General features: G+C 45.3%; 1 protein-coding gene across 5 annotated transcripts in view; it reads right to left on the bottom strand.

The window, feature by feature from the left end:
* TNS1 (tensin 1) overlaps nt 1-18019 on the bottom strand; it is a 688885-nt gene that overhangs the window by 234250 nt on the left and 436616 nt on the right. For all 5 annotated transcript variants that reach the window (XM_089683821.1, XM_089683822.1, XM_089683823.1 and 2 more), the window contains 3 exons: nt 10453-10575; nt 6330-6394; nt 1314-1397 (listed from right to left, as the gene is read on the bottom strand). In XM_089683821.1, coding sequence (XP_089539947.1) covers nt 1314-1397; nt 6330-6394; nt 10453-10575 — 272 coding nt within the window. The remainder of the gene's footprint in view (nt 1-1313; nt 1398-6329; nt 6395-10452; nt 10576-18019) is intronic.

The raw sequence follows: 18019 nt of genomic DNA on the forward strand, positions 1-18019 counted from the left end.
TATTTGACACTGAATTTTGGAAATTTATTCTTGTTAAATACAAAAAAAAAGATTAGGAATATTTAATCACTGATGTTTTGGACTTTATTTGACACATATTATTTATTTTTTTATGTTTTTTTGTTTTTATGAGTGCCTGGAATAAGCAGGCATATGCCATACAAAATTATGAAGTATTTAGCACTGTAGATGGTATGAGATTTATTTGGAGTATATGAGCGCAAACCTATGTTTCACAGCGCAAACCTATTGTTTATATTCCCATAATTTTATCACTGAGATATTTTTGGAGCTATTCTTATTATAATTCTACCATTAGAGTGCCTGGAATAAGCAGACATATGCCATAAAAATCTATATGAAAAAGGTTTACTGAATAAAATACAGCCAACATGTTTCGGGGGGAAGGAAATCTCCCTTCTACAGGACTTGACCATAAGATTTGTACCGAATTCTGGAAGCGATTCTTTGAGATGTCTACTTGGAGGCTGAAAACTGAGGTGCCAATGTATCCACCTTGGGAAGAGAAGTGATCTCACGGGGATATCTCAGTTTTCAGCCTCAAAGTAGGCATTTCAATCTGGAATGAACTACAAACTGTATGCATAAGCTGAGGGCAGTGTATGAGGGCAGCACAGTGGCTAACGGGTAAGCACTTCCGCCTGGCAGTACTCGGGTCATTGGTTCAAATCCCAACCACGGCACCACCTGCCTGGAGTTTGCATGTTTTCCCTGTGCCTGCGTGGGTTTCCTCTGGGTACTCCAGTTTCCTCCCACACCATAAAGACATGCTGGTAGGTTAATTGGCTCCTGTCTAAATTGTCCCTAGTATGTGTATGTATGAATGTGAGTTAGGGACCTTAGGGACCCTTGAGGGTCAGGGACTGATGTGAATGTACAATATATATGTAAAGTGCTGCGTAAATTGATGGCGATATATAAGTACCTGGAATAAATAAATAAATAATAAGCCTTGAAGTAGGGGAGGCCCTTCCCCCTGAAACATGTTGGCTTTATTCTCTTCAATAAAATTCTTCTTTTCATTTCGAGCAATCTATTTGTACCGGACACTTCTGTCTTTAGAGCCAGAATTCTAGTACTGACATTTTAAAACCATTCTGAAAATTTTTCTCAATACCAACTTTAGGGGCCAGCTTGGCATTCCCCCCGAGGACTCGGGGCTGAACCACCATGACATATGTGCATGAAAAAGAACAGATCTGTCATTAACAGTGTGATCTACACGCCTAGCACCCGGGACATAGGATGAAAATTTGGTCCCTCTAACAAAACATGACCACAGAGGTACTGACCGCTTCTGAGATGGCTGTGCGACCGGAAGAACCTTGTCCTCATAGAAGCGCCTCATTGCAAACCTGTCCAGAGCCTGATCTGCACTGTGGAGAAAGAGAGAGGAAATTACAGTGATTGTAAAGACGAGGTTTTTACTTAATTTTTTTTTAAATCACAAACATGTGATACTTACCTGCTCTGTGTAATGGTTTTGAATAGAGCAGCTCTGATTCCCTTCTTCTGGGATCTCACAGGGTAGCTTCTAGCCCCAACCCCTTGCCAAGTGCACCCATAGCGAGCCACTTGCTACAGGGGCACTTGTGTCTGATCGCACCTGAGCTGACTCTGTGTGTCTGTAAGACATGTAGATTGTGTCTCAGCCCGCCTACTGGCTGTGATTGACTGTCTCTGAGCCAATGAGGAGAGAGAGAGCCGAGAGACCGAGATGGGGCTCAGGTAAGTATATGGGGGGCTGTGGGTTGCTTGAAAGTTTTTCTAATGCAGAGAATACATGAAGGTAAAAAAACCTGATCGCACCTGAGATGACTCTGTGTCCATAAGACATGTAGAGCATGTCTCAGCCCACCCCCTGCTTACTGGCTGTGATTGACAGCCGCAGGAGGCAAAGGCTTCCACTGCTGTCTCTGAGCAAATGAGGAGAGAGAGCGCTGAGAGACTCTGACCTCATGCACATCACTGGATCAAGATGGGGCTCAGGTAAGTATATGGGGGGCTGTGGGTTGCTTGAAGGTTTCCACCCTAATGCAGAGAATACATGAAGGTAAAAAAACCTGATCGCACCTGAGATGACTATGTGTCCATAAGACATGTAGAATGTGTCTCAGCCCGCCCCCTGCCTCCTCCTTACTGACTGTGATTGACAGCTGCAGGAGCCAAAGGCTTCCGCTGCCGTCTCTGAGCCAATGAGGAGAGAGAGAGAACCGAGAGACTCTGCTCTTGTGCACATCGCTGGATCGAGATGGGGCTCAGGAAAGTATATGGGGGGCTGGGGATTGCTTGAAGGTTTTTCACCCTAAAGCTGAGAATAAATGAAGGTAAAAAACCTGATCACACCTGAGCCGGCTCTGTGTCTGTAAGACATGTAGAGTGTGTCTCAGCCCGCCCCCTGCCTCCTCCTTACTGGCTGTGATTGACAGCTGCAGGAGCCAAAGGCTTCCACTGCTGTCTCTGAGCCAATGAGGAGAGAGAGAGCTGAGAGACTCTGCTCTCATGCACATTGCTGGATCAAGATGGGACTCAGGTAGGTATATGGGGGGGCTGGAGATTGCTTGAAGGTTTTTCACCCTAAAGCTGAGAATACTTGAAGGTAAAGAAACCTTCTGCCTTTAGAGACACTTTAAAAGGGTTTTCACACAGGGGGAAGAGAACATTCTAGCATTGTAGAGCTATAAAGCTAAATGCAGATCTGCATTTTACATAAAAGCAATGGCCCTGATTCATCAAGTTTCAATAGCACCTTTGGCATGCTAAAGTGGCCTCTCAATCAATGTTACTGTCCGCCCGTTTAGCATACCTTAAGTGCTCCTGTAAGCTGGATGAGTTGTGGCCAGACTGCCGATTTGCATACGAGCTACACAGCACCATAAGCAGAATGACCATCCTGAACAGAATACTAGAGATGCTTGGCTAGAATCACACTTCCAGTTCTACGTCTGCTGGAAGCACATCCAAAATGGTGGCACCCGGCGTCAGTTTCTCAGATTTTGGATGTCTTCACAAGGGAGGCTTTTATAGGTAAAAATTGTGCAGAAAAGACATTAAATGGACAGATAACCTAACAGGAAGACTGGTTTTTCAAATGACTTCTCTGCTGACAGGGTCTCTTTAAGAGCTAATTATGCCGGATTTTGTTAGGAAGATTTATTTTTGCCCATTGGTTTAGCCGTTTGCCTCACTTAGTCCGACTTTGTAACCCTGCAATGTATTTGTAATAATATGAAGAATACAGTATGCATTATTTTATCTCACTCACGATTGCCCCCTAGTGGCTAATATACAAACATGTAATTTTGATTATATACTAAAAACATGGAAAAGTAAGCCTGTAAAAGATTGTGCCACTATTAGATTAATGTAAACTCTGGATTAATAAACCAAGACATTGGGCAATGAAAATACATTTTTCTTCCTTTAAAAATGCCAAAAATCAGGCACAGTGACTAAATGGTTAGCACTTTTGCCTGGCAGCAATAGAGTTGTTGGTTCGAATCCTAGATTGTAAGCTCTGAGGATCAGGGCCCTCCTAACCCTCTTGTATTGAACTGTATTGTTGCTGTATTGTCTCCCGTTATATTGTAAAGCGCTGAGCAACCTGTTGGCGCTATATACATCCTGTATAATAATAATAACCACGGCACCATCTGCCTGGAGTTTGCATGTTCTCCCTGTGCCTGCGTGGGTTTCCTCTGGGTACTCCGGTTTCCTCCCATGCTCCAAATACATGCTGGTAGGTGAATTGGCTCCTGTCTAAATTGTCCCTAGTATGTGTATGTATGAATGTAAGTTAGGGACCTTAGATTGTACGCCCCTTGAGGGTTAGGGACTGATGGGAATGTACAATATATATGTAAAGTGCTGCGTAAATTGACGACGCTATATAAGTACCTGAAATAAATAAATAAATGGGGACTGGGTGGGATCCGAGAGAGGGACCTTAGATTGTACGCCCCTTGAGGGTTAGGGACCTTGGATTGTATGCCCCTTGAGGGTTAGGGACCTTGGATTGTACACCCCTTGAGGGTTAGGGACCTTAGATTGTACACCCCTTGAGGGTTAGGGACCTTAGATTGTACGCCCCTTGAGAGTTAGGGACCTTAGATTGTACACCCCTTGAGGGTTAGGGACCTTAGATTGTACGCCCCTTGAGGGTTAGGGACCTTAGATTGTACACCCCTTGAGGGTTAGGGACCTTGGATTGTACGCCCCTTGAGGGTTAGGGACCTTAGATTGTACACCCCTTGAGGGTTAGGGACCTTAGATTGTACACCCCTTGAGGGTTAGGGACCTTAGATTGTACGCCCCTTGAGGGTTAGGGACCTTAGATTGTACACCCCTTGAGGGTTAGGGACCTTAGATTGTACACCCCTTGAGGGTTAGGGACCTTAGATTGTATGCCCCTTGAGGGTTAGGGACCTTAGATTGTACGCCCCTTGAGGGTTAGGGACCTTAGATTGTATGCCCCTTGAGGGTTAGGGACCTTAGATTGTAGGCCCCTTGAGGGTTAGGGACTGATGTGAATGTTCAATATATATGTAAAGTGCTGCGTAAATTGACAGCACTATATAAGTACCTGTAATAAATAAATGGGGACCGGGTGGGATCCGAGAGAGGGACCTTAGATTGTACGCTCCTTGATCGTTATGGACTGTAAAGCGCTGCATAAATTGACGGGGCTATATAAGTATAAGTGGTAAAAAATCGTGCGCTGACAAATAACAATTAAATAGATAGTGAAACAATAATTAATGCGAGCTGCTGCAAACACATAAAATGTGTGTTCATCACATGTGACATAATAAACCAATGTGTAGCGCTGCGCTGCTCAAAACACACTTAAACATAACATATCATACATAAAGTCCAAAACACATATGAAAAAAACTCAACAATGAAAGTCCAAAAGGAAAAAAAAAAAAAAGAAGGAAATGACTCTTCAGCCATGTGGATGGGAAAACCGTATTCCTACTGGAGAGTAAGCCCACAATCCCGGTGCTGTAAATCTTTTAAAGGTGTACATCACCATGGTGAACATATGGAATAGGTGGACCCTCACCTTCATGTATGGACCCGTATAAGAAACAGGTCAAACCGGAATCTCCCCTCCTAGTGGGAGTGGCCTATCCTCTATGGATGAAGTCACATGGTTTGTGTAGATACGCGTGGGGAGGAGCCAGGTGACATCAGAGCTTCATTGATTTTGTCACACTTCGGTTTTTACTATTGTAACATGTGAGGGCGTTTTTAATAAACTTTTTTGAGGTTTTAAGAAACTTGCTGCGCTTTGGTTGCTTTATATGGTTGTGCGTTCTTCCCGCAGAGCCAGCTACACCATTAAAGGTTCATTTGGAGGATACAGTGACCATATATGAATAGGAGAGGCCACCATTTCACCCCCACTAGATGCCTGTTTGACCTGTTTCTTATACGGGGTCCATACATGAAGGTGAGGGTCCGCCTTGTCCATATGATGCCTATTCCATATGATGCATGCCTTTTAAAGATTTACAGCACCGGGATTGTGGGCTTACTCTCCAGTAGGAATACGGTTTTCCCATCCACATGGCTGAAGAGTAATTTCCTTCTTCTTTCTTTCCTTTTGGACTTTCTTTGTTGAATTTTTTTCATATGTGTTTTGGACATTCCTGTGCAAATCACATGCGATTTGCGTGTGGTGCGATTGGAGCCGTACATTATGTATGGCTCTGATCGCACCGCACCAAAAACGTGCAGGACCCTTTTTTTTGTCCGCACTAGAATCGGATTGCATGGATATTCACACCTATGCCATCCGATTCTGCACATCGCACCGCGTTTTGTAGACCGCTTTCGTGGTGTTGTTCACTTAACATACACACCCGCAGCGGTTCACATGAACGGGGTGCGATTCTGATGCGGTGTGGAATTCGCACAGAAAACGCTGTGAATTCCGCACCGCATCAGTGGGAACCCGGGCTAAATCTGCTAAATACATTCGGGTGCATCAAAACAAAGAGAATTCACAGCGTTTTCAGTGCGAATTCCGCACCGCATCGGTGTGAACCCGGGCTTAGGGTCGCAGAGGGCCCATGATGAAGACATAGATACAATGAGGTTATTTACTAAACCTGCGCAGTGCAAAATCTGGTGCAGCTCTGCAAAGAAACCAATCAGCTTCCAGGTTTTATTGTTAAAGCTTAACTGAACAAGCTGAAGGCAGAAGCTGATTGGCTGCCATGCACAGCTGCACCTGATTTTGCACGGTCCAGATTTAGTAAATAAACCCAAATGGTTGTTGGAAGTCTGTCTATGTGGGATACCTGGCAGATATGTTGCTGTAGTGCATGTATGCCGCGACAACCACTCCGGTGCGCCCTCGATTTCCCTGAAAGGAAAAACAAAGAATAAAACTTCAGATGGTCCTACAACACGTTTTGACTGATTTACGAGCAACTGTGTAGTCTGTAGTGCATGGGCCAATCTTGCTGGAGAAATGTTGAACTGATTATTCAGAGAGGCTCCCACAGTGTTCCTTTTTCCTGGCTATGTTGGGGGAGACTCACTGCCCATGCTGGCAGGGCGCTGGACTCAGAAAAAAGATAGGACCTGAGATCCAAATTCAGTTCCAATCCAAATTTTAGTCTGAAGAATGTAGAAAGGAGGAGAGCACCACAAAAAGAAGAGGGTCTTTATTGTTCATAATGTGCTTCAGGGGCTCAAAACTCCCCCCTTCATCAGGACGTGGCTGGAAATGACTGAACATAAAATTGCAACAAAAATGTTCAAGTAAAAGGGTTAGGATCCGGCTGTGGCAGGTTGTATCTTCAATTACTGCCAGCAAGTACTCCCCGATGAGGGGAAAGTCTGCAACTCAAACGTTGGTGTCTTCTCTGTTTATGCCTCAACTACTGCAACTCCCTCCTCATTGGCTTACCTTTACATTGCAGGCTATCCCCCTCCAGTCCATCATGAATACTGCTGCCAGGCTCTTCCACCTTACCAACCGTTCAGTGTCTGCTACCCCTCTCTGCCAATCCCTCCACTGGCCTCCATTCAGTGTCCTCCACCCCTCTCTGCCAATCCCTCCACTGGCCTCCATTCAGTGTCCTCCACCCCTCTCTGCCGATCCCTCCACTGGCCTCCATTCAGTGTCCTCCACCCCTCTCTGCCGATCCCTCCGCTGGCCTCCATTCAGTGTCCTCCACCCCTCTCTGCCAATCCCTCCACTGGCTTCCACTCAGTGTCCTCCATCCCTCCCTGCCAATCCCTCCACTGGCCTCCATTCAGTGTCCTCCACCCCTCTCTGCCAATCCCTCCGCTGGCCTCCATTCAGTGTCCTCCACCCCTCTCTGCCAATCCCTCCACTGGCCTCCATTCAGTGTCCTCCACCCCTCTCTGCCAATTCCTCTTTGCCAATCCCTCCACTGGCCTCCATTCAGTGTCCTCCACCCCTCTCTGCCAATCCCTCCACTGGCCTCCACTCAGTGTCCTCCACCCCTCTCTGCCAATTCCTCCACTGGCCTCCACTCAGTGTCCTCCACCCCTCTCTGCCAATGCCTCCACTCAGTGTCCTCCACCCCTCTCTGCCAATCCCTCCACTAGCCCCCACTCAGTGTCCTCCACCCCTCTCTGCCAATCCCTCCACTGGCCTCCACTCAGTGTCCTCCACCCCTCTCTGCCAATCCCTCCACTGGCCTCCACTCAGTATCCTCCACCCCTCTGCCAATCCCTCCACTGGCCTCCACTCAGTGTCCTCCACCCCTCTCTGCCAATCCCTCCACTGGCCTCCACTCAGTGTCCTCCACCCCTCTCTGCCAATTCCTCCACTGGCCTCCACTCAGTGTCCTCCACCCCTCTCTGCCAATGCCTCCACTCAGTGTCCTCCACCCCTCTCTGCCAATCCCTCCACTAGCCCCCACTCAGTGTCCTCCACCCCTCTCTGCCAATCCCTCCACTGGCCTCCACTCAGTATCCTTCACCCCTCTCTGCCAATCCCTTCACTGGCCTCCACTCAGTGTCCTCCCTCCCTCTCTGCCAATCCCTCCACTGGCTTCCACTCGCTCAATGAATAAATTTCAAAATACTAATAACTTACAAAGCCATCCACAACTCTGCCCCCAGCTACATCACCAACCTGGTCTCAAAATATCAACCAAACCACTCTCTTTGATCCTCCCAAGACCTTCTGCTCTCTAGGTCCCGTGTCACCACCTCCCATGTTCGCCTCCAGGACTTCTTCTGAGCTTATCCCATCCTATGGAACTCCCTACCCCAATCTGTCCGGCTGTCTCCTAATCTATCCACCTTTAGATGATCCCTGAAAACCTCTTTAAAGAAGCCTATCCTGCTTCTACCTAATAAACCGCCATTTATTTCCTCCATCAGCTCATCCCCCCACAGCTGTTACCTTTTTTATCACTCAACCCTTCCTCCTAGATTGTAAGCTCCCAGGATCAGGGCCCTCTGTGTCCTCTTGTACCAAATTGTATTGTAACTGTAATGTCTGCCTTCGTTTTGTAAAGCGCTGAGCAAACTGTTGGCGCTATATAAATCCTGTATAATAAAAATGATAATATTAATGAACTCATACTCTTGTGTGGACCTCTCGCTCTTTCTTCATTCTTCAGACACTGGGGGAGAGAGAAGAGCTATGTCCGTGTTTGGTGGGTTGGGAATTTCCAAATCTCAAAGTGTATGCTTCTCTTTCTTCAGTTTTTGACAAAGTAAAGAACAGTTAACAACCTTGTATTTTTTTTTTTTTTTTTACTTGCATCCCGATACGTAGATTCCCCTGGATTTCTGCACAGCGACCCAACAGAAAGCAAGAGGAGGGCTCTCCAAGCTAAGAAAAAAAATCCCCTCATACTTGTCAGGTGTCCCCATTGGAAGCTGGAAACTGTTCCCTCTATTCTTTAGGTTGACAATTGTCACATTTTGGATCTCTAATCCCTTTCTGTCCCGGTGGCAATGGCCAAAATGACAATTTGGGAGGGTGACTCTCTCATGCAGGGACACAGGCAGCAGTAAGATAGTCCTTCTATCCAATGTTGGAAAGGTACATTGCCCATATTAAGTGTTTTTTGTTATTGTATTGATGTTTTTGTAGTGTAAGGCCCCGTACACATGATGAGAATATTGGACGAACGATTGTCCATTTTTGGTATTTTTTTTTGCATACTAATCTCATATCGAAAGTGAAGAAGTTTACTAAAGTTCCGAAAATTCTTGTATGACAGAAAGAACATTGGGAAGTGATGTAATGTATTTGTACTGTATTTTCAGCCAAAAACTGTACAGATTAACCACTTGCAGTCCGGACACTTTTACCCCCTTCCTGACCAGGGCAATTTTCAGCTTTCAGCGCTATCACACTTTGAATGACAATTGCGCGGTCATGCAACACTGTACCCAAATGAATTTTTTACCATTTTTTTGAGACAGATAAAGCTTTATTTTGGTGGTATTAATTCACTGCTGGGATTTTTATTTTTTTTGCTATGTAAATGAAAATGTCCAAAAATTTTGAACAAAAGTGTTTTTTTTATTACATTTTGCAAATAAATAATATTTCATCATAAATCTTTGCCAAAATTTATTCCGTTATCTTTTTAGTAAAAAAAAAAACACAAATTAGTTTATAACCAAAAATTCTAATTTTTAAACACTTTTTTTTACATTTTTATTTTATTTTTTTATATTATTATTATTTTTTTTTTTACATACTGTCACCCTAGCAGTACAGTATCACCATGGTGACACTGTACTACTTGTGGGGGGTGATGAAGATTTTTTTTTTTTTACACTGATTGCTTTTACACCCATATAGGATGTAAAAGCAATCATTTCTCTTTCTCTCTGGCTGCATTCTTGCACTCATTGAGAAGTACTGAGTGAGCTGTGATTGGTCACAGCTTGTCACATGGTACAAGGCTGTTGTGAATAGCCTTGTACCATGTGACCTCTGTGATCATTCACAGATTTCACACGTAGTAAGCAATGATGTCACAAGTGACATCTTGCTTACTACTTTGCATGTGATCACTGATTGGCCAATCAGTGATCACATGATCGGGACCTCGTACAGAGGTCCCGTCCGACGATCGGTGTTTCACTGTGTCCGGAGGACACAGCGGGCACCGGATCGCAGTGCTGTGCGCACAAGCAGGGTGCGGGGAGGCCATTTATAAACGGCCACCCGACCCTGCACTGCCACCGGCCGTTTATCTGCAACAGCCGGTCGGGAAGTGGTTAAACGAAAATTAGAAAAATTTTCATGCTTGTCCCTGCAAATAATTGCGGACGAAAATGGTGTGCTAACAATCAGATTATCGTACGGTCGCTTCAAAAGCGGCATTTTTCTTACGATTTTCTGATTGAGTGTACCAGGCCTAAAAGTAAAACATTAAAAATAAAAAAAAAAATTAAAAACTGAGAAAAAAGTACCTTGTTGTGGATGACGACAACATTGTGGGGGTCGGCGTTCAGCCACGTGTCCATGGCTTTGCAGATACTGCACACCTTCTCCAGGGCTGGGGCATGGAGGTCCGGCCACCCGAAATCCAACACCTACATGGAGGAAAACCGAACATGATGACACTGATAAGGATTGCAAGGTATAAAACAACATAAAGATAAGTAGTGGGGAAAGCTGGGATTGGCTTGGATTTGTGTATCCACAGCTATAGAGCTATGGACTGGGAATCCAACTGGCTTTCCTCCAATACAAGCAATTAAATACTGTATATTAATAGAGATATTATAATATTAGAAAATATTACCAGTTGCATCCTTGGTTCATACTTGTGCGGGTTTGCAGCGTGCATTTACTGAAGAAAAAGAAGTGCTTGCATCTTTTTAAAGCGCAGCCACAGGGAAATCACATGGTGCTTTGGACCATGCGATTTCCCACACCTGCAAATGCGCTTTGAGTTGAGATGCGCAGGGGTGCTATTAAGAATGAATGGCAGCCTCAGGTGTCTAAGAGCAGCACAATTGGGCTCCTGGTGTGGGAAACTGCTGCGATCAGGGGCGGACTGACCATTCAGGAACTCGGGCACTGACCAAGGGCCCGGGATCAGTAGGGGGCCCATGAGATGCCCCTGGTACCTTTCATAGGCTTTTTTGGGTGTGGTTTGAGTGTGGGTGAGGACACATGGGCCCCATGATCCCCTATTACCCGGGGGCCCCATGAGTTGTCAGTCCACCCCTGGCTGCGATTTCACACCCGTAAACACTGGCACAGCGTGAACCTACAGCATTGCAGCAGCTCTACACTAAAGATCTTTGCTGTCTTCAAAAGGGATTTTGTAGTTTTTGCAGATTATTATTATTATTATTATACAGTATTTATAAAGCGCCAATAGTTCGCTCAGCGCTGTACATTACAGAGGGGGACAGAACATGTGACAGAACAATACCAATACAATGCAAAACATGAGGGGATTGAGGGCCCTGCTCTTTCGAGCTTACAATCTAGGAGGGAGGGGATGGTGGTACAGGAGGAGATAGCTGTGGGGGATGGAGTGGTAGGAAGAGTGGAGGAGGTCGGCAAGTTAGCAGGGGGTGGGGTAGGCTTCCCTGAAGAGATGGGTTTTCAGGGTGCGCCTAAAGGAGAGGAGAGTAGGTGATAATCTGATGGGTTGGGGAAGGGAGTTCCAGAGGATGGGTGACACCCTGGAGAAGTCCTGGAGGCGGGCATGGGAGGAGGAGACCAGGGAACTAGAGAGAAGGAGGTCTTGTGAGGAGCGGAGTGTGCGTGCTGGGCGGTACTTGGATATTAGGTCAGTGATGTAGTTCGGGGCAGTATGGTGGACAGCTTTGTACATCAGTGTTAGGATTTTGAATTTGATCCGTTGCGCAATCGGAAGCCAGTGGAGGGATTGGCAGAGGGGGGTGGCGGAAACGGAGCGATTGGAAAGGTGAATGAGTCTGGAAGCCATATTCAGGACCGACTGAAGCGGGGATAGCCAGCGGCGAGACAGGCCAGTGAGGAGGGAGTTGCAGTAGTCGAGTCGTGATATGATGAGGGAGTGGATGAGCTGTTTAGTGGTTTCTGGGTTAGTAATTTGTCACACAAAGGCCAACCAATACTGTGTGAGCTGGAGTAGAATCCAAGTCATGCAGCTTGTTCACTCTGTGTATGGCTCAGAGCTCGCTCCATTAGCTGTGTAGCAAAGTCAGCTTTTTTCTTCCTACCAGGGATCCTATTCACTCCCAGCATTGTTTTTTTATACTCATCACCAAGCTACATTATTGTTTTCACAAGCTACTTTAAATTCCATACCCAAGGCCATACTTCTTGGCCTCATTAAAAATGGAATGTGAACACTCAGTGTACCAGTGCTACCTTTTAACAAATGATTACACTAAAAGGCGCATTAGGGCTAGTTCACACTATCTGCAGGGCGGTAATGTGTGGTAACTGAGCATGGTACCATAATGCACTAGCACTTCATTCACATGATGATGCCGTTTGTGACGATCGTGGCGTCAGACCCCAGCCCTCCTCACCAAACTCTTGACCGAAGGACTAGAAAATCTAAAACCGCGCTGTCACGTGCGTAACAATGCCACGCCCGGCTGCACCCTGCACAACTATTTTCCAGCTAATGGACTACAATCGATGTACCTGCAGCCTGAGCACGGTTGTTACTGGGTCAGGTTAAATACGCAATTAACCCTTCACACTGCCACCACCTCCTTTTTGTACAGAGAAAGAGGAAACTCGGCAATATCAGCAATAACACTATGATGTTTGAATAATCGTCAGTATGCCACTGTCACCGCAGGCAGCGATATACTGAAGTTTAAAACACACAGTAGCGCTTTTCAGAGGCAGGGGTTTTGAGTTTGCATTAAAGAGCTTTAGAAACAGTTCAACACTTTCAGAAAGTAAGATTTATTACTAAAAGGTCAAAAGGGTGCAATAAAAATATTTACAGATGTAGCCAATATATATATAAATATACAGAAAGCAATAGCACAGCAAAGAGATAACAGAAAGGAATTTAGATAGACAAAGTACTTGCCAAAAGCCTTGGGTTAAGCAACTTTTAAGTTTTCTGAGCAAAAGGGCGTTTTCTCCCAAAGTTGGTTCCAATGTTAAAAAGGGAGAATTCCTCAATTCTACTCAACTCAGCTTAGCTTAGCTTTTCTAGGAACTCCACAGGGTGTCTCCCTGACTCGGAGAACCAATCGCCTCATTTGGGGAGGGGGTTGAGTAGGCAGGGAGCTCAGGCTTTGACCAAATCCTTCCCACATTTTACTATGGCCTATAACTTTTCCTAGGTACATATAACATTCTATCCACGAGTAGATTAATACCCAGAATCATCTGCTGAATGGTTAGATATGAAATATCTGCTTGGATGGTTAAAGAGATATAATTTTCTGCTCTCCTGTATATGCCAGCTAGGGGGTGTAATATACCAGGCGACTTGTCTTACCGTGATCCATCAGAATATGTGCTCCATGTTTGTGTAATTACTTCCTATTTGGAGATATAAAATTATATGGGAAAGTGAGTTTTTAAATGTAAGTCTGTTTTTACGACTCCCTGGAATGTCTTTTGAAGCTCAGCGAGGGCTCGGTTTATGGCGTTACGACCCCTTCTCCAGCAAGAGTCTCGTAGACAGAGGGGCACTAGCTAGTTGTGAGATTTATAACCATGACGCCCTCCTAGTGAGTTTGCTGCCTGTGATCTGCATAAAACAGACCACATGTCACTCAACAGAGAGGGAGGGGGGATGAGGAAAGCGGATTTGGGAGAGAGAAATACAAATTAGAGGGGTTTGGAGCAAAATGGATGACCACGTCCATCTCTGTGTGCATGATTGCTACACCGTTGATTTTGACTGCCACCCAATGCACATCCACAATACACCGGTTGTCAGGAACCATCGCGACGCATGGGTCTACACATGCGTAGGTGTCTGCCGAGACGTATAGGTGGCAGGGCACTAGGACCCAGGCGCACCCGTCGTCTGGACAGTACTAGGCAGGCACTGGGACCCAGGCTACGCCTGTCAGGTGCAGGGCGGGCTATTTAAACTAGCCCTGCACAGACACTTGTTGCCGAATGGTCTTTGTATCCTGTTACCTGTGTGTGAGTACTTCTGATCTGGATTGTTTTGACCTTGTTGCCTTCTCCCGTCCTGGCCCCTTGGCTTGCCTGACTCTGCTCCTGGATGTTCCCGTTTAGATCTGACCTCCTGGTATTGACCCTGCGTGTGACCCGACTATCCTTTGCCTACCGTTGTGTACCTTACCGATCTGCTAGTTACCGACCCGGCCTGCATGACTCTGATTTTGCTCATCCATCCACCCACCCCGCAGGGATCACTAGGCTCCCTTACATCAGACTCCTAGCTCTCTGGAGCCCCTGTCAGACTCCTCTACCCCTGTTGGAGATACCTGGTAGTTGCGACCTGGTACCGGAGCGCTCCAAGTCCATCCCCACCATCAGGGGCCCTGGAGAACAAGTGTTCCGGTGCTTCGACTCCGCACTCTGGGGAGGCTCTACCGGGGGACTGATAGAGGTGCTGTCAGGCGGTCCGTTACACCTGTGCTGCACTGCGCTGCTAAAAATGCATTAATACCCACATTTCTGTTCAATATGTGTTATAGTCTATTCATTTCAAATGAGCTGTGTAACGCAGGACATCTCAACGCATGAACACGCCTGTGCTGCAACTCACTGCGATCAGGTATACAATGGTCACTTATAGATACTCGATGATGATTGCCTTCATGGCTCAGCTTATTAGACCAAGGACAGAGGAAAAATGTAAAACATAAGATCGGCTAGGATGACAGCTCCTCTTTATTCAGCCACATAGTAGTCAGCCTGCTCAGTCTGGCACAGCAGCATCCAGTGTGCCTAATCAAATCTGTCTGTCCTAGAGCCGGTCTGCAGATCTCGCTATGATGTCATCACTGTAGTGGTGGCCATTTAGTACAGTTCCTTAGACGTAAGAAGTTGTTAATAGGAGGATTTATAACTGGAGGTAAACACATTCCTTCTGACACAGTGCGTCAGATACAGCGCAGAGTCAGGGTCACATTTCCTGCCAGGATCTACTGTAGCCATACATCTCCATAGCCATACATCTCAATGTTCTTATCTAATGAGCAAACTCCTTGACTGCTCTGTGCTGTAGGCCAGTTCATGTGAACTCGCACAACTAAAATACCGGTGTGCCCGGTCAATGGTGGGGTGGGAGGGTGTGGCGGGACTTTAAGTTCCTCAAAAACTCCAGGGCTGTAAGCTGCTTCTTGAACCATCCTGGGTCCCACTACACCAGATTTTATAATATGGATTCCACTAAGCCTCATCAAGTCACAACATTTAGGCCTCATTCTACCTCAGCAGAGCCTGCAAGTCTTATTCATAGATTGAGCTCTTTCAGGACTCCAACTATCCCAATACAGTTTTAAATCATTTCTTCATTTTCTGGTCTCCATGAAGCTTGGCTCCATTATAACAATATGGTTTCCAAACGTTTTTCTATCACATATTCTCTCGGGCCTCATTTTCTCATAACATGGCTTCTGTTAGGCCTAATTCTACCACAACATGACATCTATATGGCCTTCAAACACGACATGGCTTTTATACGGCTTTGTTCTACCAAAACATGGCTTAATCTGCCTTAGAATTTCTTCTTTAAGGCCTCGTTCTATCACATGTCTCCCATAAGGCCAGATTCTATCCCAGCAATGGGCAAACTACGGCCCGCGGGCCGTATATGGCCTGGCGGACCTTTTAATCCGGCCCGCGGAGCTAGGCTCCCGCTAGGCTCCTCTCACAGTCCGCCCTGAAGACCAGTGTAGCATGAAAATCTGTCTCCTATGAGGATCTGTCCCCCTCGACGTATCTGCGCATGTGCTGGAGATCGCCGATCGGCTGCTAATGCCTGAAACTGGCACATGCGCAGATACGTCGAGGGGGACAGATCCTCATAGGAGACAGATTTGCATGCTACACCGGAACGGCGTGGGAACACGGCGAGAGGAACGCACGGAGCAAAGGTAAGTGAATTGACACGGGGGGGACTTGGGGACTTAATATGGGGGATGAATTAATATGGGGAATGAATTACTATAGGGGGGATGAATTACTATATGGGGGATGAATTACTATGGGGGATGAATTACTATATGGGGGATGAATTACTATATGGGGGATGAAATACTATGGGGGATGAATTACTATATGGGGGATGAATTACTATATGGGGGATGAATTACTATGGCGGATGAATTACTATATGGGGGATGAATTACTATATGGGGGATGAATTACTATATGGGGGATGAATTACTATATGGGGGATGAATTACTATGGCGGATGAATTACTATATGGGGGATGAATTACTATATGGGGGATGAATTACTATGGGGGATGAATTACTATATGGGGGATGAATTACTATATGGGGGATGAATTACTATATGGGGGATGAATTACTATGGGGGATGAATTACTATATGGGGGATGAATTACTATATGGGGGATGAATTACTATGGGGGATGAATTACTATGGGGGATGAATTACTATATGGGGGATGAATTACTATGGGGGATGAATTACTATATGGGGGATGAATTACTATGGGGGATGAATTACTATATGGGGGATTAATTACTATATGGGGGATGAATTACTATGCTTACTAAGGGGGAATATTACTATACTTACTATGGATGACACATACACATCATTCATCTACTCTTGGTCCGGCCCCCGGGTCCAATATATGAACCCATTGCGGCCCTCAAGTCAAAAAGTTTGCCCACCCCTGTTCTATCCCATTGTGCCTTCTATAAAGATTGCTCTACCAGAACAAGGTTTCTTTAAGGCCTCATTCTACTACAACATGGTTTCAATAATGTCTCAGCCAAGCCTCTGTTTACTACAGCTTGACTTCTGTAAGGTCTCAATCTGCCACAACATGGCATCTGTAAGACCTCATTCTACCCAAACATAGCTTCTATAAGACCTCAAGCTACCACAACATGGCTTCTATTGGGCCTTGTTCTAACACAAACATGGCATCTGAAATATTGCTTCTATCAGGCCTCAATCTACTACAAAATGACTTCTATAAGGCTTTAATCTGCTACAACATGGCTTCTATAAGACCTTATTCAATCCACAACATAGCTTCTATCGGGCCTCAATCTACTAACACAATTACTATAAGGCCTGAATGTACTACCACATTGCTACAAAGTCTTACTCTACTACAATATGGCTTCTATCAGAACTCATTCTAGAACAACAAGACTTCTATAAGGCAACATTCTTCCAAAACACGGCTTCTACAAAACCTCAATCTCCAACAACAAGACTTCTGTAAGGCCAGTTAATAGCTTCTAAAAGATCTCATTCTACCCAAACATGGATTCTATAAGACCTTATTCTACAACAGCATGGCTCCCATAAAGCCACATTCTACCAAAACATGGCTTCTATCCATCTATCTATTATATCTACTACAAAATGACTTCTTCAAGGTTTGAATCTGCCACAACATGGATTCTATTAGGCTTCATTCTACCACAACATAGCTTCTATCAGGCCTCTATCTACTAATGCATGACTATCATAAGGCCTCAGTCTACAACTACACTATTACTAGAAGGCCTTAATCAGCCACAATATGGCTTCTATCAGGACTCACCCTAGCACAATATGACTTCTATGAGGTGACATTCTACTAGAACCTGGCTAATTTAAGGCCTCATTTTACCAAAACATGGCTTTTAACAGGCCTTAATCCACTACAACATGACTTTTTATAAGGTTTTAATATACCACAACATGGCTTCTATCAGGTCTCGTTCTACCACAACATGGCTTCTATCAGGCCTCTATCTACTAACACATGACTATCATAAGGCCTCAATCTATTACTACATTATAACTATAAGGCCTTAATCTGCCACTATATGGATTTTATCAGTACTCATTCTAGCACAACATGACTTCTATAGAGGTGACAT

The sequence above is a fragment of the Staurois parvus genome, unplaced genomic scaffold (genome assembly GCF_062004578.1).
Source record: "Staurois parvus isolate SC_StPar_1 unplaced genomic scaffold, SC_StPar_1.0 ptg000323l, whole genome shotgun sequence".
NCBI classification, from domain to species: Eukaryota; Metazoa; Chordata; class Amphibia; order Anura; family Ranidae; genus Staurois; species Staurois parvus.